The 20,260-nt window shown below is 43.9% G+C and overlaps 1 protein-coding gene across 3 annotated transcripts in view; it reads right to left on the reverse strand.

The window, feature by feature from the left end:
* The window catches only part of ARHGAP10 (Rho GTPase activating protein 10), a 280,920-nt gene extending 262,496 nt beyond the window's left edge, over positions 1-18,424 (reverse strand). For 2 of the 3 annotated variants that reach the window (XM_056562829.1, XM_056562830.1), the window contains exon 1: positions 17,968-18,424. In XM_056562829.1, the coding sequence (XP_056418804.1) occupies positions 17,968-18,121 (154 nt within the window). In that variant the 5' untranslated portion in view covers positions 18,122-18,424. The remainder of the gene's footprint in view (positions 1-17,967) is intronic. The other variant, XM_056562831.1, reaches the window with a different exon arrangement.
* Positions 18,425-20,260: the final 1,836 nt, after the last annotated feature.

Here is a 20,260-nt window from a genome sequence, read left to right on the forward strand (position 1 = left end):
CACTAACATGTTGCTGTTGCTCCATACTTTTAACCCCTTAAGGACGCAGCCCATTTGGGCCTTAAGGACGCAGAAATTTTTTATTTTTTTTTACGTTTAAATTTTTTCCTCCTCGCCTTCAAAAAATCACAACTCTTTTATATTATTTTCCTCCACAGACTAGTATGAGGGCTTGTTTTTTGCGCGACCAGTTGTCCGTTGTAATGCCATCACTCACTTTACCATAAAATGTATGGCGCAACCAAAAAAATACTATTTGTGTGGGGAAATTAAAAAGAAAACCGCAATTTTGCTCATTTTGGAAGGTTCCGTTTTCACGCCGTACAATTTACGGTAAAAGTGACGTGTTATTAATTCTTTGGGTCAATGTGATTAAAATGATACCCATGATAACATACTTTTCTATTACTGTTGCGCTTAAAAAAAAATCACAAGCTTTTTAACCAAATTAGTACGTTTAAGATCCCCCTATTTTGAAGACCTATAACTTTTTCATTTTTCCGTATAAGCGGCAGTATGAGGGCTCATTTTTTGCGCCGTGATCTGTACTTTTTATTGATACCATATTTGCTTATATAAAACTTTTAATGCTTTTTTTATTAATTTTTTTGGGGAATAAAATGTTATAAAAAGAAGCTATTTTGGACTTTTTTTTTTTTTTTTTACGTTCACGCCGTTCACCGTAAGGTATCATTAACATTTTATTTTAATAGTTCACATATTTACGCACGCGGCGATACCAAATCTGTATATAAAATATTTTTTTTAACACTTTTTGGGGGTGAAATAGGGAAAATGGGGCAATTTACGGTTTTATTGGGGTAGGGGGGTTTTCATTTTTTTTACTTTTTTTTTTTATTTTTTATTTTTTTACACTTTAATAGTCCCCATAGGGGACCATTCATAGCAATCATTCGATTGCTAATACTGTTCAGTGCTATGTATAGGACATAGCACTGATCAGCATTATCGGTCATCTTCTGCTCTGGTCTGCGGGAAGGCAGATCATAGCAGAAGACTCCCGGAAGACAGCGGAGGCAGGTGAGGAGTGATCGGATCGCCGCGGCAGCGCTGCGGGCGATCCTATCAACCAATTAAGTGACAGTGATGCTGCAGATACCGTGATCTGTATTGATCACGGCATCTGAGGGGTTAATGGCGGACATCCGCGGGATCGCGGATGTCCGCCATTACCAGCGGGTCCCTGGCTGAGATCAGCAGCCGGGACCTGCCGCGCATGATCCGGGCATCGCTCCGATGCCCGCGGTTATGTTTAGGACATAAATGTACGTCCTGGTGGGTTACGTACCACGTCACCAGGACGTACATTTATGGCGCTCGTCGTTAAGGGGTTAATTTTCACAAGCGGTAAGAGGGAAAATAAAGGCCCCCAAAATTTGATTTGATTGAGAGAATTTGATTGGAATAGAAGTCGGGGGCCATGTGCGTTTACAAAGCCCACCGTGGTGCCAGAACAGTAGACCCCCCCCCCCCCACATGTGACCCCATTTTGGATACTACACCCCTCACAGAATTTAATAAGGGGTGCAATGAGCATTTACACCCCACTGGCGTTTGACAGATTTTTGGAACAGTGGTCCGTGAAAATTAAAAATTTTAATTTTTCATTTGCACAGCCCACTGTTCCTAAAAAATAAAAACATTTGGAATATCCATTTTCCTTATAATCAGAGAGCTTCAAAGTTAAAGAAAAATGCTAATTTTTCAATTTTCTTATCAAATTTTTGAATCTTTCACCCAGGATCAACAAAATGTTACCACTAACAAAGTAGAATATGTCCCGGAAAAAACAAGCAATCAATCTCGGAATCAGAATGAAAAGTAATAGCATCCCAGAGTTATTAATGCTTCAAGAGACAGTGGTCAGATATGCAAAAGATGGCCAGGTCCTTAAGGTGAAAATGGGCTGGGTCCTTAAGGGGTTAAGTGGGAGAACTTGCACAATTGGTGGCTGACTAAATACTTCTTTGCCCCACTGTATCACCTGCAAGCAGGCTGTAAAAATCTGAGACAAATGAGACAAATCTCATCTTTTTTTATAAACTTTTTAGAATGGACCAATGAATTTTACAACCTGCTGGTCGTGCTCATATAAACAACTGTCTTAGGCTGGGTCCACACTACGTTTTGTCCCATACGGGAGCGCATACGGCAGGGGGGAGCTAAAAGCTCGCGCTCCCGTATGTTACCGTATGCGCTCCCGTATGTCATTCATTTCAATGAGCCGACCGGAGTGAAACGTTCGGTCCGGTCGGCTCATTTTTGCGCCGTATGCGCTTTTACAACCGGACCTAAAACCGTGGTTGACCACAGTTTTAGGTCCGGTTGTAAAAGCGCATACGGCGCAAAAATGAGCCGACCGGACCGAACGTTTCACTCAGGTCGGCTCATTGAAATGAATGACATACGGGAGCGCATACGGTAACATACGGGAGCGCGAGCTTTTAGCTCCCCCCTGCCGTATGCGCTCCCGTATGGGACAAAACGTAGTGTGGACCCAGCCTTAGATAGCTTCTTTCTAAAAGACATGATTGCATTTTTTGGGACTGCCCCTCAATACCATTCAAGTTATTATATATATATATATATATGCATAGAGAAAATAGACAGACTACAAAATATGGAACGTTTAATGTTTAGAAGACCCAAACATCTGAAAAAGGGGACAAAGTGATAGTAAGGAAGACCAATTAGGGAATGTCCAACATTATGTTTAAAACTGTGGATAATGGGTATAAGTCTGAGGGTTCTGGGTATTGCATTACAGAGAAATGGTGCAGCACCAGTCTTCAAGACAGGATCAAGAGGTTGGAATAATAAAGGATTTTAGTTTTAGATCTTTAGCAGATAGAAGAGCATGGGCGGGATGGTAAACAAAGATGAGGGAGCATACGTAGGGAGGTGCAGCACTGTGGAGAGATTTGTGGGTGAAGTGAGGATTTTGTACTTTTCTCTGGCCTGAATGGGTGACCAATGTAATGACTGACACAGGATGAAGGCATCAATATAACAGGAGTCTCTGCATCAATACTTGATCCAAAAGTGTGTTAGGACTACCCCAAGATGTGACAATCCAAAATAAACCACACTTGCTTTTTTACAACACTTCCTTATTACTGGGAATATTGCTTTAGCATCACCACAAGATCAAACCTCCAACAAACTTCCCTCAGAGTCAAAATCTAGAATACACAAGCTTCCACAAATATTTTCTAAGAACCACAGATTGTGAGGGGGGCCAGCACTGACTGAATTAGTAAGCATTAAAGGGGTACTCCACCCCTAGACATCTTATGATTTAAGGTTTTAGAATAAATCATCGTGTCGAAATCAAGCTCCTTTTCCCAAATTCACTTTCATTTTCATAAGGTCTCCTTCACACAAACTGCATAAAACAAACGGCCTCTTTTACAAGCACCTTTGGTGGTGGCTAGAGCTGCAACGTTCCACCAATATAATTGAGTAAAATCGATAGTGGAAACCATTGCCAACGATTTCCATTATCAAGATGTCGGTAGTTAGGGGGCATGGCCTTGGGTATTGGCGTCTGGCATTGTTTGATAGGGGCCTAGCAATCAATTGATGCTGCTTGCCTGCGGCATGTGCGGCCTACCTCTAGCACCAAGACCGTAGCCTGGAATGCAGTCTGGAAGCCGGCACTAGCATCATCAGTGAGTACTGCCTCCTGTCACAAGAAGCCTTCACTCCTGACACCTGCCAGAAGATCCGTTCTCCATCCTCCCTGTAGTGTCCTGGTGTAGGAAGGATGGCATATATCTGTGAATTGGTACTATTCCCCTGCAGCAAGGATCCAGCTCATAGGTTAAAGGGGTATTCCAGGATGTTTTTGACTATGCTACAGGGGCTGTGAAGTTAGTGTAGTTCATAATCTAGTGTCTACCAGTGTGTGACGATTTTCTCGCAATTCTTATGAAATTTTCACCCGAATATTTATTTTTAATAGCATACAAAATTACTGTTGTCTCAGATTTTTCACAGGTTGCAATGCGGCTGAGACCTGACTCACTAGTCAGCTGATGACAGGGAGCCTGTCTGCTTCAATGAGTGGGGGGATCGCTTGGTGGGAGAGAGATCAATATGCAAGGAATGCGACAGCTGTAGGCACCCTGATTGAAAACCACAGGTCTTTTGAATGGATGCAGCTCATTTATGTTTCAATGGGTGGGGTGGCTGATGTGTGGGAGGAAAATGGAATTATGGGATTTGTAGGCAAAAGAAGAAACAGGAACTCAAACAGGAAGTGAGGGTGGGCTGAGAGCGCACGGAGCAAGGAGGAGTGCTAGCCCACTCTCACTTACTGGACTTTGTCCATGCCTGTGCTTCAGCTTGGACAAAACCATGTTTTTATAAGCCATGATTTCTATAATAAGGAAATAACCTTTCTAATATACGTCATAAGAAAATGTTAATGTTTTGCCAATATGTACAACATATAAAAAGTTTTTAAATCTGACAGTGCCCATTTAACATAGAATTCTCCCACAGAAAAAAATGGGCATAGTGAAGCAGCAGATGTCAGGGGAGAGATAGGACAACCCTTTACACCAGTGTGCCTCCTGCTGTTGCAAAACTACCACTCCCAGCATGGCCGGACAGCCTTTGGCTGCCCAGGCATGCTGGGGGTGGTAGTTTTGCAACAGTGGGAGGCACACTGGTGGGAAAAAAAAAGGTTTTCCCAAAAGTGGCCCATCAAATGGTTATTGGCACGTAAAGACTAATTTAGAACCGGTTACCAAAAATAGTTTTGACAGTGGACAACATTCTTTTTGAGAATCATTTTCCATCAGTTAACATGGACATCTGAAGAAAACATAAGAATGTGCAGTCAGAAAGCCTAAGCATTGCCCAGGGCAATGAATGACATAACTATGAATCATTACCATACACTGACTCACCTAGGTCAAGTCTCTGGCTACAAAACAAGGGTGAATCACCATACTATCATAGGAAGCAGACAGCCCAACACTCAAATCTTTATTGCCACATGACCTGACAGAAAACGTTACATGAACCTTTACAAGGACAAAGAAATGGATATTTGCCAGTGATGTCTGAGCATTTACACAGAGAGGGACATGTTTTGCCGTCTATTAAAACATGAAAGCCGCCATGATCTGGAGTAAGGAGCCAGGAGAGTCCCCGCAGATGTCCTATTTTAACATATCACATATTAATGTCCCAAACTTAGGCATAGGCAACCTTCAGCACTGCAGATGTTTTGGATTACATCTCCCATGATGCTCTTACATCCAAAATGCCACAAAAGCATCATGGGAAATGTAGTCCAAAACATTAGCAGTGCCAAAGGTTGCCTATGCCTGGTATAGTTGTTAAAGGGGTACTCTGGCGCTAAGACATCTTATCCCCTATCCAAAGGATAGGGGATAAGATGCCTGATTGCGGGGGTCCTGCCGCTGGGGACCCCGGGGATCTTCCACACCGCACCCCGTTAGAATCAGTCCCCGGAGCATGTCCGCTCCGGGTCTGATTACTGGTGATCACGGGGACGGAGATGTGTGATGTCACGGCTCCGCCCCGTGTGATGTCATGCTCCGGCCCCTCAATTCAAGCCTATGGGAGGGGGCATGACAGCTGTCACGCCCCTCCAATAGACATGCATTGAGGGGGCGGAGTGTGATGTCACACGGGGGCGGAGACGTGACATCACTATGCTCCATCCTCATGGTTGAGATGGACTCAGCCTGAGGACCTCCAGCCGTTCCGGAAGCCGCTAAAGGTGGGTGCTGCATGGTAGATCCCGGGGGTCCCCAGCAGCGGGACCCCCGCGATCTGACATCTTATTCCCTATCCCTTGGATAGGGGAAAAGATGTCTAGGGGTGGAGTACCCCTTTAATCTTGTTAATCTTGAACTGCACATGCCTGTATCCTATGAACTGCATCGCAGTATAGTATCTCATCGTAACTATCCCTTTAAAAACATTCTTGCAAAATTTTATACACATAAAAAGTTCATTCAGAGCCACTATGAGAGCCTAAATTGTAAGGCTACAATCACATGTAGCACAAATGCTGTGGATTTTTGAAACACATTTGAGGACTGAGGAAACTGACCCCCAGCACTCCAGACTGCATTTCCTGATTTTGGACTTTTGCCAGGCCAGCAGGAGTCCTAAGTCTGTGCAAGAGATGGGAGAAATGTGCTCTGGACAAGTAGGGAGACACCTAGTGGCAGCTGACATTCCCCTCTATGTAGAACACCGGCACTACATACCAGCACTAGGACCGCTTGGGAATGCATTCCGTGCAGAGTCCGCAAAAAAAGAGTGAACATGTTCATTCTTTCTGCAGACATCAGAATTAGAATTTCCGTACCAGATGTTTCTGGTGCGGAAATTCTGCTATGTGCACAGCACAGCAGAATCCTACTGAAATCAATGGGACTCTGCTGCTGTGGAATCTCCGGCCAGAATTCTGCACGGATATTCTGACGTGTGAGCATAGCCTAAGGCCCTTTCACACTCAGGAGTTTCCTAGTGGAAATTTTGTGTGCAGAAACAGCCATATGCGGAATTTCGAATTGTAGAATTTTCACAGATTTTGCAATGAATTGTTTAAAAAAATAAAAATAGGTGTCACAGGTAGAGTATTTACTGTGTATCTTCCAGAGTTTCTGAATTACAGTAGGAGAGAAGTGAATAAGATTTGAATCTGATGCTAATACTTCAGAAACAAAGTCTACACACAATCCCTGCAGAAACTGACCTGCAGTGCAGATATTACAAGATTTCCAACACCACAGCTGACACTTTTTTTTGCAGATTCTCCCCAAAAACCCTACATAATTATGCAGTATTGTGGATTTTGCTGTGAAAACCCAATAGATCCACGTTACACGTGTAAATTTTACACTTTTTTAAAAATTGTACCAAATTCCAAAGCACAAAACTTACAACAAATCTATACAATTTGGTGATTTTCTGCTGCACCCTTCAGTGCAGAAATGCTTTAGATTTTTGCTGTGGAAACCTGCAGCATTTATGGTTTATGTGGTTGCACCCTGTAAATTGCCATTCACTACAGAGTACTGCTGTACAGTAAAGAAATGCAATATATTCAAGAAGAAATTGTATTGCAATACTTAAAGGGATACTCCGCTGTTCCGAACGCTAGAGCCAGGAGCTCGTGAAGTGATAGCCCCACCCCCTCATGATGTCACACCCCGTCCCCTCAATGCAAGTCTATTGGAGGGGGCGTGACGCTGTCACGCCCCCTCCCATAGACTTGCGTTGAGGGGGCAGGGTGTGACGTCACAAGGGGGGCAGGGCTATGACGTCATGAGCTCCCAATGCCGGCTCCAGTGTTCGGAACAGTTTGTTCCAAACGCTGAGCAGCGGAGTATCCCTTTAAGATTTGAAATTACTGCACTGAGCACAACAAAGTACGGTAACTCTCCTGGGAAAAATGTTAAGTAAAACAAGAGTGGGCAAGAAAGGCAATCTGTTATCAGTGTTCAGTAAGAATGCGGACAATCTTGTCTGAAGATCCTATGAGTGTAAGAAAAACACAAACAGAAGAATTACGTGTAATAACAATGACAAACAACCCACATAATGGAAATCACCTCATTGTTTTCTAATTAAAAACACCTACTAAGACCTTCAAATCCCAACCTATTCTTAGTTTCATCTTTTAAGCCATTTCCCTTACATGTCATCTCGCCTAAACTGTGAACACTTGTGCAAAAACATGTTTTAAAGTACGTAACCAGACTTAAAGAGAAAAACCTCCAGTCTAATAAAAAAAAAAAAAAAGAGTGTGCTAGTCACTGTCAAAGGTTTACCCTTTGTTATGGATAGTTTTCCCTTTTGGGAGAGATTCTGGCTTGGCTAATAAATCCCCAGTCATGTTCTAAGGCAACTAAAATGAGCCAACCAATATGAAGAAAAAGACAGTGGAGCACTCACCAGGTAATCTTCAGTCAGAGGCCTTTATTGTAGAAGATCTTACAGGTACATGCAGGGAAAGATGGTAAGAACGTGGGGGTACACTGAGCGGCGACGGACCGTTTGCACGCCGAAGCGCTTCATCAGGCCGGTGTATGATGATGTAAAGGAAGGTGTTATATTACAGGTGAGGGAAGACAAGGCGCGGAGCTCCTATCCCCGTCTTTAGGGATCTCATGTGCTCTCTAACCCTATGAAAGGGGCCGTATTGTCTTCCCTATGTAGAAAAAACAGCAAGTACATTTGAGGCAACAGACGACGTAAGAGGTTCTGCATGTGAACAATTGCTTAATCTCTATATCAACTCCACCCAATTTCTCTGTTTTCTGTTTGCCGTTACACTTGCAAAAGGAACAAGTGCCGCATCTATAATTTCCTATCGGGCGGCTATCAGTTAACCAGTTATATGATGTTTTCTTTTTTCCTTTTCGTTTGTTCAAGTAATCGGCAATGGTGGTATTTCTCCTATATGTCACTATGGGGTTGTCCCTGGCAACATCTATTAAGTCCGAATCTTGTTGCAACATATACCAGTGTTTATTTATGGCTCTCTTGATACAATCGTTCATTGGGGTGTTTTTTAAACGCAAAGGTAAATCTATTGGTGTTATTTTTCCTTTTCTTTTTACCTAGCAACTAATTCCTGGGAATATCTTTTACTTTTAGTTGGGCTTGTTTTACAACTGTCGCCGGGTACCCTCGTTGTATAAATCTGTTTTCTAAGTCTGATGCTTGTTGTATATATTTTTCAGGGTCGTTATTTATTCTTTTAAGCCGCATAAATTGCCCCAGGGGGACCGCGCTAATGGCTTCCTATAGCCAGATGTTATAATGTTGTTATCTCTAATCTCAATTCTCACATCCAGGAAATCCAAAGTATGTTTACCATATACATATGTAAATAACATATTCATTTTATTTATAGTGTTAAGATGTTCTACGAAATTCATAAATTCTTTCTCCTCTCCATATCACAAAAACATCATCTACGAAATGGAGAAAAGCTTTAATGTACCTGCTATAGGGATAAGATTAGAGATGAGCGAACTTACAGTAAATTTGATTCGTCACGAACTTCTTGGCTCGGCAGTTGATGACTTTTCCTGCATAAATTAGTTCAGCTTTCATGTGCTCCCGTGAGCTGGAAAAGGTGGATACAGTCCTAGGAGACTCTTTCCTAGGACTGTATCCACCTTTTCCAGCCCACCGGAGCACCGAAAAGCTGAACTAATTTATGCAGGAAAGTTAATCAACTGCCGAGCCGAGAAGTTCATGACAAATCGAATTTACTGTAAGTTCGCTCATCTCTAGATAAGATGTCAAGAAAATGTATATTTTTTCAAAATGAGCCAACCATTTACTCAGAGAGATGCTGCCTCCAATAGGTGACACATATTCTGGGAGATTTTATTCTGCATATCTTGCTTCTAGCCTTATAATTTGACATTTGTTTTTTTCTTTGCTACAATCTGTTGGGCACAAGAGTGGCAAAAACTGCAATTTGACCACGGTGTATGAGCTTACCCTACTTGTATGATGATGAAATGACTGCTGGCCATGCTACCAGTGTACATGCTGGAGACTTGCAGAGAATGTGGGAATATAGTAAGAGCTCAGAGGGCAGATTGGAAACGTGGAAAAGAATACAAAAGAAAATAAAAAGGGATTAACATAAAAGGGATCACCCACCATACAAGCTAATTTCCTGACCACAGTCTCTCTTTAATACTGAAAATGAAATAGATGTTAAAAGGGAAATAATAAACATCTGTGTGCACACTGATAAATACATAATATAGTGACATTTTCCTGCTGTAACGTAAGTGTGTTTTCTCTTTTGTGTAGGCAGGAAAAGCAAGGGGATATGACTATGGAACTAACATGCACAAGACTGACCGCCATTCAGAGAGGAGGAGGAGCAGCAATGTCTACATACTTTATACTTCTATGACAAAGCCAATCTAACAGAGCTATTTAAAGGATTGCGTTAGACCGCAACCTTTCTGTACCAAGTCACCGTACAAAGTCAAAGTTTTCTTTGTGTTTAAAAAAAGCTGCCACTAGGTGTTTCCCTACTTGTCCAGAGCACATTTATCCCCTCCCCCCCCCCCCCCCCCCCCCACCCCATCTTTTGCACAGGCTTCGGACTCCTGCTGGCCTGGCAAAAGTCCAAAATCAGGAAACGCAGTCTGTAGTGCCGGGGGGGGGGGGGTGCAGCCTTAGCCAATCATAGCTCATCTCACACAGTTCACTGCTCTGGGCTGTGTGAAGCAGAGTGAGGGAGGAAGTTCTCCCCTGTATGGCTTCAGATGAAGTCACGCCTGCTGGGTAACGCCTCTTCCCAGTGTGTGAATCTGAGCAGAAAATACAGAGCAATATCAAGGTAGAAAACTAAACAATAATTAAAATAAAGGCAGAGGGTGGTTGATAAATGGACAAAAAATTACGGAGTTTAAAATAAGGAAAGAAAATTCTACTATACTCCCCTTCTCCAGCACCCCCAGAAGGTCTTTGTATTATCTGGCCTCCTGTGATAACCTGCCATCATAAATCCAGCAGTCACATCAACCAAATGTCATAGCTGTAGGTGAGGTGTGCAGGGACCAGCCTACAGGGACCAGTCAGGGAGAGGCCTGCAGGGACCAGCCAGGGAGAGGTGTACAGAGACCGGCCAACATCAATACCTTGCTCTGCCAAAATCCTTATCTCCACACACAGCATGCACAGCACACTTGATTAACACTTGACAAACTACTTTAGTAACATTGTGTAAGTTTGTTTATCTCCACACCATACCAGCAAGCTCAAGTAGCGCATCAACAAATTGAGCCCTACAATACACCCAATGGTCCAGATTCGGTCTTGCCTGAAACTGGGTTTTGCCCATAAAAACAAAGCATAGCTCAGCTTTCATTTTACCAGAGCTTTTGTTTGTTTTTTTACATAAAAAATTTCATTCAATCAATCTTAAGTGCTAAAAGAACAAACCAAATAAGAAAACACCACCTCATCCCTCAAAATAAACTGTTTCACTAATCTCTGCCTCTGTTCCCACGCTGATCTCCAGTTCTGCCTCCAGTCGACACTACAGTGTTACATGAGCAGAGGATGGCAGGTGACTGTCACAGCCAAACATCGGTGGTCGGGCTCTGTACTCTGGAGGGCGACCACCATAGCTGTTGATTGGCTGCAGCGGTCATGTCACATCCGCTGCTCATGCGAGACCGGAGCGCCAATCAGAGGCAGAACTGAAGATCAGCGTGGGAATGGAGGCAGAAGGAAGTAAAACTGTTTATTTTAGAAGATGTTGGGGACACTAATAATAGTGACTAATTAAAAAATAATCATAATACATGAGGGGAGATGAGGGGGACACTAATGACTGTGACACAGGGAGAGATGAGGGGGACACTAATGACTGTGACACAGGGAGAGATGAGGGAACACTAATGACTGTGACACAGGGAGAGATGAGGGAACACTAATGACTGTGACACAGGGAGAGATGAGGGGACACTAATAACTGTGACACAGGGAGAGATGAGGGGACACTAATAACTGTGACACAGGGAGAGATGAGGGGACACTAATAACTGATCATATGATGTCATGTTGCGCGGCATGCGGCATCCTGACTCCTATTTGCTGGCTCCTAGATTTATAACAAACTTGTCAAGCCCTGGAAAAAGATGGACAACCCCTACTGAAAAGTAGGGATGTAAGAAAAAAATCGATTTGTGCGATTATCACGATTTTTTGTTCCGCAATACTGAAACGATTTTAAAATTCTGAGAATCGATTTTTTTTATAAATTATTATAATTAACATTTACTGTATTTCACTCACTGAGTCAGTCCTATTTGCCTGTCTTATTTTTTTTTTTATAACACTTAAACTCCTGACCACTAGTTGGCAGTGTACCTGTTATCAGCTCTGTCCCACTCGCAGGCTGCTACCGCGAGACTACAGACTCAGAACAAACAGGAAGGAGAACGTACGCACTCACAGGACAACTCTCGCGGGATCTTGTTCTTTCTCAGCTGCGACTCGCGATATATCGAAATCGCCACCCTGGTATCGCGATTCGAATCGCCAAATTATTGGCGATTCACACCCCTACTGAAAAGGGCTGACCAAAACCTAGGCACCACAACAAATGTCACAAGATCAAATGTAAAATGTTCCCCGGAATTAACGGAGGGGAATATAAAAAAACTTTGTAATATAGGTTACTAGAGAAAATGCCATTTTTTTTTTCATTAATCGGGCTCCCCTTTGTACTCCCACTTTTAGAGCTGGGCGGTATGACCAAATATGTGTATCACGGTACTTTTGCAACTTATGGCGGTTCCACGGTATATCTTTCACCCCCCCCCCCCCTAAATCTTGTGACCCGCGAGCGCTGTTCTGCTCCCCCCCCCCAATAAATTATCACATATGTCAAGCACTGCCCTCCTCCTCTTTGTTGGGGGCCGCTGGCGCTGGAACTCACTGCCAACAGCTGTCCGGGCATGCTGGGAGTTGTAGTTTTGCAACAGCTGGAGGTCTGCAGGTTTGAGACCACTGCTGTATGCTGTATCCCTATGCCCGGGCTGCAAAAGATAAAGAAAATAAACTTTAACTTACCTACGTCGGCCTTACGCTGGGGACTGGAAGGTCGGACAGCCGTCAGCCTATCACCAGCCGGAGTGATGCCCCGCTACGGCCAGCGATAGGCTGAGCCCACTGTCATGTAAGAAACCGGGGCAGGACGGCTGGCCGGGGCAGGACATCGCTGCGGCCGGTGATAGGCTGATGGCTGTCTGACCTTCCAGTCCCCAGCGTAAGGCCAACGTAGGCAAGTTAAAGTTTATTTTCTTTATCTTTTGCTGCCCGGGCATAGGGATACAGCGTACAGCAGTGGTCTCCAACCTGCGGACCTCCAGCTGTTGCAAAACTACAACTCCCAGCATGCCCAGGCAGCCGTTGGCTGTCCGGGCATGCTGGGAGTTGTAGTTTTGCAACAGCTGGAGGTCCGCAGGTTGGAGACCACTGGCATACAGTATAGAGTTCCAGCGTCAGCGGCCCACAACAAAAAGAGGAGGAGGGCAGTGCTTGACATATGTGAGTAATACCCCGCTGATAATTAATTTGGGGGGGGGGGGAGCAGAACAGCGCTGGCGGGTCACATATGATTAGTTCCCCGATGTGGGGACAGCGCAGCGCTGGGCTGATTCATTCATTCCCGAGGGGGAGGGGCCCAACCGGTATTGCGGTATGGGAAAAATTCACATCATGCAGCACAAAAATTTCGGTATTCGGTATGAACCGGTGTACCGCCCAGCCCTACCCACTTCCTCCTAAACACTTATCTCAATGAAAGAAACATGACCCAGCCAATGGCTGCAAAATTTTGCCAGGAAACCCAGTTCAGTGTTTCTTTATTCCATTGGAAACAAAATATATTCTGTTGTACACTTGACCTTAAAAAGGGCGATTTTCTAAGGAAACTGACATGCTATTTGTTTTTTTTACATAAGATTATTTGTATGAATATTTTTTTTTTTTAAATGCCTATGTTCACATGGCGGAATTTCCAAGCATTGTCTTAGATTGATAAGTCTTGGTCACTGACTTAGTTTAAAGAGGAACTCCGCTGCTCAGTGTTTGGTACAAACTGTACCAAAAGCTGGAGCCGGCGTCTGGAGCTCTTGACGTCATAACCTCGCCCACTCATGATGTCACGCCCCGCCTCCTCAATGCAAGTCTATGGGAGGGGGCTTAACGCTGTCACGCCCCCTCCCATAGACTTGCATTGAGGGGGCGTTGTGTGACGTGATGAGGGGGCGGGGCTATGACGTCCTGAGCTAACGGGGCCAGCATGCGGAACAGTTTGTTCCAAACGTTGAGCAGCGGAGTATCCCTTTAAAGTTAAAAAGGAAAAACTAGCACGTTCATCCTCAAATCTGCACAATTTGGTGAAGGATTTGTGGAATTGCTGCTGAAACGTAAAAACGCTAACTCAAAAAACCTGCATTTCTGCAGTATGTGACACTGCCCCTAAAGAAACTCTTTGCTAGTGGGCCTGGTTTACTATGTACCACAACAACAATAATAATTATGATAATAACGGCATCATTCCTGGTTGGTACAATGGTGCTGACTAGTGCAGTCATGTTCGGAATATGAAGAAGGAGTGGTTGTGAATTGGGCATTCATCATACAAACACAAGAAGCCAGCAGCACTACTACTCTACTCTTCTTGGCAAGATAGTTCTTGTCTGTACAGATTGCAAACCATTTCAGGATACATTAGGATTAACACTAAGACTTAGCAAATCTTCTACGGCTCTAATATAAATATATGCAGATTCTCCGACCGTTTCTCACGACTCCTTTTTAGTTCTCAGCACAAGCTGTTTCCTATTAAAGTGGATGTCAGTTTTACAGACATTTCACTAGTTGTAGGAAATAGTATAAAAGGCAAACAATGCTCACCTATTCATTGTCCTGCAGCACCAATGTAAAGGTGGTCCCTGCCTCCCCATGACGTGACAAATGGCGCAGTCACTGTCCTTTGTGATCTCAGGCCGTAGACATCAATGACTGTCTGCAGTAGTCACATGCATACACTGTAAAGTCATAGCTTCAAGAAAACCACGACTCTCAGCGACCACCAGCAGGTGCAATAACAAATAATACTGTAGATTCTGCCACGTATATTATTTTACTCCATGTAATAGGTGAACAGCTCAGTGGAATGAATCAAATATATGTCACTGGACATTCACAAAGGTAGAGCAATGGTCAGCACTATCTGAAAAAGTGGTGGTGCACGAGGAAAAAAGTTATGCAATATAATGAAGGAGGTCCCAGCACTCACCGATGCAAGCAATTTGATATTTTATTGTACATCCAAGTCACAGGACGCGTTTCGGCACTTAGCCTTCCTCTGCAGAGGAAGGCTAAGTGCCGAAACGCGTCCTGTGACTTGGATATACAATAAAATATCAAATTGCTTGCATCGGTGAGTGCTGGGACCTCCTTCATTATATTGGGCATTCACAAAGTCCTCCTGGGATTTGTGACCTCCATACTCCAATCATATCATGTATGTGAGCAACGTTACCATGCTATATAAAGAATACAATGTGACCACTATGCAGACATGTCTAGATACAGAAGCCCCTCACAGGTGGGAATTCTCTCCATGCCATGCAAATAAACAGCAGTCTGGTAAAGGGGGGGATACCGGATTTATCAGTGTATTGCACGAAATGGTCATAAAGATCATAAAACACCAACTCCAAGATCAGAACCCAGGGCACGCTCTATGGTCAAGTTATATAAAGCAGCAGCACAAAAATAACAATACCACTCCATACAAGTCCATTCAACTGGACCTAAAGGGGCTGTGACATGTTCTCCAGGAAACACTGCACTGCAGCCTGGTGCTTTGATGGCTAGTGTGTACTGTGCCCAATCAATAGTCAATTTGGGGTCTGGATTAATTTCTACATGAGAAACAAAAATACACTCTCTGCAGGAGACAACCAAGGGAAGCAGAATGTTCAACATGCTAGGCTGGGTTCACATCACGTTTTCAGCCATACGGGACCGCATAAGGCTTGTGGGAGCTAAAACCAAGCGCCACGTGATCCATCACAGTTTTAGGTCCTATGGGAAAACCGCATACAGGGCAAAAATGAGCCGACTGGAGTCAGCGTTTAACTCCGGTCAGCTCATTGAAATGAATTACATAAGGGCGGCATACGGGAGCGCATGCTTTTAGCTCCCCCCAGCCGTATGCTGTCCCGTATGGCTGAAAACGTGATGTGAACCCAGCCTTACTTGTCTAAAAAGAAAAGTCCTTGGACAATAGCATCAATATAGATAACAGAGAGCATCCATTGCTTTACCTTTAAATGGGCACTGTTAGATACAAAAAATGTTTATATGTTGTACATCTTGGCAAAACATTAACCTAATACACTTAATAAGAAAATGTTATTTAATTTTTATAGAAATCATGGCTTATAAAAACATGGCTTTGTCCAAGCTGAAGCACAGGCATGGACAAAGTCAAGTAAGTGAGGGTGGGCTAGCACTACTCTATGCTCTCTCCTGTCTGACAGGACAACGACGCCTCCTCTGTGCTCTCTCCTGTCCGACAGGACTCCTCTGTGCTCTCTCCTGTCCGACAGGACTCCTCCGTGCTCTCTCCTGTCCGACAGGACTCCTCCGTGCTCTCTCCTGTCCGACAGTACACCAGAGAAGTGCTAGCCCACCCTCACTTACTGGACCTTGTCCATGCCTGTGCTTCAGTTTCAACAAAGCCAAAGCCATGATTTCTATAAAAAGGAAATAAAATCTTCTACAAAGTATATTAGAAAGGTTAATGTTTTGCCAAGATGTATAACATATAAAAGTTTTTTTTTACTCTGACAGTGCCCACTTAAGCATGACCTTTGTATTACTGAAGATAACAGGTTACATGTCTGGATACTCTCAGTAACATAAATCTACTAAATAGTCACAGAGGATCGGCCTTGCACCAAACCTCACCAGGGGCATTCCTCACGTGTACCCAGTCTAGGCCGTTCCTCACGTGTACCCAGTCTAGGCCGTTCCTCACGTGTACCCAGTCTAGGCCGTTCCTCACGTGTACCCAGTCTAGGCCGTTCCTCACGTGTACCCAGTCTAGGCCGTTCCTCACGTGTACCCAGTCTAGGCCGTTCCTTACACACAGCAGGTCCCATCACTATCATCACTAGGCTGCAGTAAGTGATGGTGAGCCATGCCATGTGTATTCCGATATAGTCTAACAATGAACCGGAATAAACACTTCATACATCCTGAAATGTCGACATGTCTGTGTTAGTAAATAAATACTACTGTTCACATGTACAAAAAAAAATTAAAAAATTAAAAAACACACAACACTGTTAAAACACAAAAAAATTGACGATTTCCAAGTCCAAAGCAGCGTTGTGTCACTAGCTCAAACCCCGTTCCCAATAACTTCAGTAGAAAGTGATGAAAAGATGGGACATCACATTGTTTTAGGATAGAGCTCCTTTTGAAGTCACTGGAAGCTTTACAGACGTTTCGTGCCCAGGAAGTTTTGTGCCCTGTGAACCCACCCTAAATTCAGTCATTCCTCCTGCAAATGTAAGAATGAACAGACAACCGGGTGGTAGATGTTGTCCATGTTGTATATCCTCAAAGATTACTATTGCCCAGCCAGTGCTGGCTGTTTTAGACTTTGTAGGGACACAACCTTTTGTCAAACGGAGTAACAAAAAGTTATGATTTTTTTTTAATACATTTCCAGAAGGAATAACAGGGGAACTATTAAGAAAAAATGCTCCACTATTGGTATTTACTAAAACAGATGTTAATCCGACCATAGCCGCCAGGCCCCATTCACATCAGTGCTGAATTTTGGATATGCCTTATGTGCCCACGGTGCAGCCATAGACTTTAGCCTACATTTGGTCAGTATTACGGATGTATTTGTTGTCTTTGGGGGACACCTTTCTATACTTTCGTGATACAGACTGAACATATAGAATAGTTTACTATGGAGTATGGCCATGCCAGGGAGACATCATGGCATATTGTATGGCAGATGCCTTGCTGAAGGTACCTTAATATATACATTGTGGCAGCTCCTAATCATGATGTGAATGGGGCCATATTGTCCAAAACTAATGGGCCACATTCTTTCCTACAGGTGACTAATAACCAATGTCCATGGAAATGGCGCACAATGTTATGTACAGGTGGGTGCTTTCTCCTCATCTCTAATGATATGGAAGTCACCATTTCATGTCCAGTATATGGGCCCCAATGAATGGAGGGTACAGGGCATTCTAGTGTGTGCCCCCTGGTGCCATCCTAAGCCCATGGTGCCCACACACACTAGTGTTACATAAAGCAGCCTCCAGCCAGCAGCGCCCCCTGTCGGCTGTCACTTACTCTTGGTGGCCGCTATGAGGTTCTTTCCATCCTTGACCAAGTCCTTGATGAACTTGTTGGTTCTGTCCAGCTCCGCCTCATGGGCACGGATCCTCTCCCGGAGCCACGGGCTGTCCAGGTAGCAGTCACTGAACTCCAAGGGCTGCAGCCCCATGCTGAAGAGGAGGAGGACGGTGACAACCCGCTGCTGGCTCCCGGCCGTCTGCTCCTTGTAAATCCCTTAATAGGCAACCAAGACAGCAGTCCAGAAATAGGCGCCGGCGGGGCACGGATAACCGGGATGGTGCGGCACCGGCCGGAGGAAACTTAGTGGTTCATTGGGGCGGAGAGCTGGGTGTACCGGGTGTATGTCCGCTCAGCCCCACACATTCCTACACAGTGAGCCCGCCTCACTCTACACCCGCCGCCCTCCTCTATCCTCCTTGCACTCCTCCTCTTTCCTTCTCCTCCATGCCCGGCTCACCCCTCCCCCTGTCACCTCAGCTCTGACCTCCTTCTTCTCCAGCCATTAGGTCATAGTTCTGTCCGGGCTCCCTCCTCCTTCTCTGTAGGATTAGCCTTTATTTTTTACATTCATTCTCCGGACAAACTTAAAAATCCATCAGTCTGATGTGAGTAATGTCTGCGCTGGAGGGCTGCTATCCTACAGCCTGGCAAAAGCTTTATGCCAGGTGTGCCATGTTATACATCAACATAGGAAGGCTCTATCCCAGTGTTTCCCAACCAGGGTGCCTCCAGCTGTGGCAAAACTACAATTCCCAGTATGCCCGGACAGCCTTCGGCTGTCCGGGCATGCTGGGAGTTGTAGTTTTGCCACAGCTGGAGGCACACTGGTTGGGAAACACTGCTTTACTCTGTCTGCAGGGGCAAGCATGTAGATAGGGTGCTCAAGGACTCATCAGTAGGCTGGGTTCACACCACGTTTTTCAAATACGGTTACCGTATACGGTTTTCTGCTAAAAAAACGTATGGCAAAAACCGTATGACTCCAAATTAAAACGTATACGGTTTTTCCCCGTACGGTTCTATCCGTTTGCATCAGTTTTAGCCAACAGTTTTGCTATTTTGTTGGAATTAGTTTTCCAGCAATTTAATAAAGTTACTGTTGTTCTATTGAAATTCCAACCTGCGCATGTGTCAACTCCAAAAACGGATTAGAAAAACCGTGTGCAACCGTATTCTGAAATTCTGTGTATGGTTCTCATAGACAACAATGTTAAAATACGGTTTTCCAACCGGAGGCCAAAACGTGGTCGACAGCGTTTTTGCCTACGGTTGAAAAATCGGCAAAACCGTGTCCGAGGCAAAACGGATGCAACCGTACACAACATTTGAAATACGGTTTACAATGCATTCTCTATGCATACGGTTTCGGATACGGTCGTATACGTTTTTTTGCGGAAAACCGTATACGGTTACCGTATTTGAAAAACGTGGTGTGAACCCAGCCTTACGGTACATTCACACCACGTTTTTGCAATACAGTTCCCGTATCAGGTTTTTGATGAAAAACGGATTCCTCAAAACCTGACTAAACTGTATCAAAACGTGTGTACAAATTTCAACCCGTTTACAGTTAAAAACCGTATACGGTTTGAAAAATGATGTCCGGTTGCATCCATTTTGTAAGAAAAAAACATATTATATTTTAATAAAGTTTCACTTGTTTGATTGAAATTCCAAGAAAAAAAACTGTGCAAAGTAAAAAACCGTATGGTGAAGACCAGATGGAACCGTATGCACATATGGTTCTGTACAGTTCCCATTGACTCCCATGTTAAAAAAAAAAAACATATACGGTTTATTACAGTTTTTCACCCGGACCAAAAAACGTGGTAGGCTACGGTTTTGGGTACGGGGAAAAAAACAAAACCGTACAGGATGCAAAACGGACACAACCTGATGCATCTTTTGGCATACAGTTTTCAATGGGGAGTCAATGCATATGGTTTTCAATACGGTTCCGTACGGTTTTCACATTGAAAACTTATATGGGAACTGTATTGCAAAAACGTGGTGTGAATGCACCCTAAGTTAAAGGTTTATACAATAGATAATCCAAAAGTAAGCAATTTTGCAAATACAGCGGATAAAATAAATATTGAACACGTCGCCATTTTTCAAACTAATTATATTGGCACCAGATGTTGGTAACAACCCAACTAATCCATACATACAAAGACATCATAACAAATAAGTTTAGAATTTACATTATGTGTAATAATGTTAAATAACACAGGGGGAAAGGTATTGAACGCATGAAGAAAGGTAGGTAAAAAAAGGCATGGGAATC

Source organism: Hyla sarda, chromosome 1 (genome assembly GCF_029499605.1).
Source record: "Hyla sarda isolate aHylSar1 chromosome 1, aHylSar1.hap1, whole genome shotgun sequence".
In the NCBI taxonomy this organism is placed as follows: Eukaryota; Metazoa; Chordata; class Amphibia; order Anura; family Hylidae; genus Hyla; species Hyla sarda.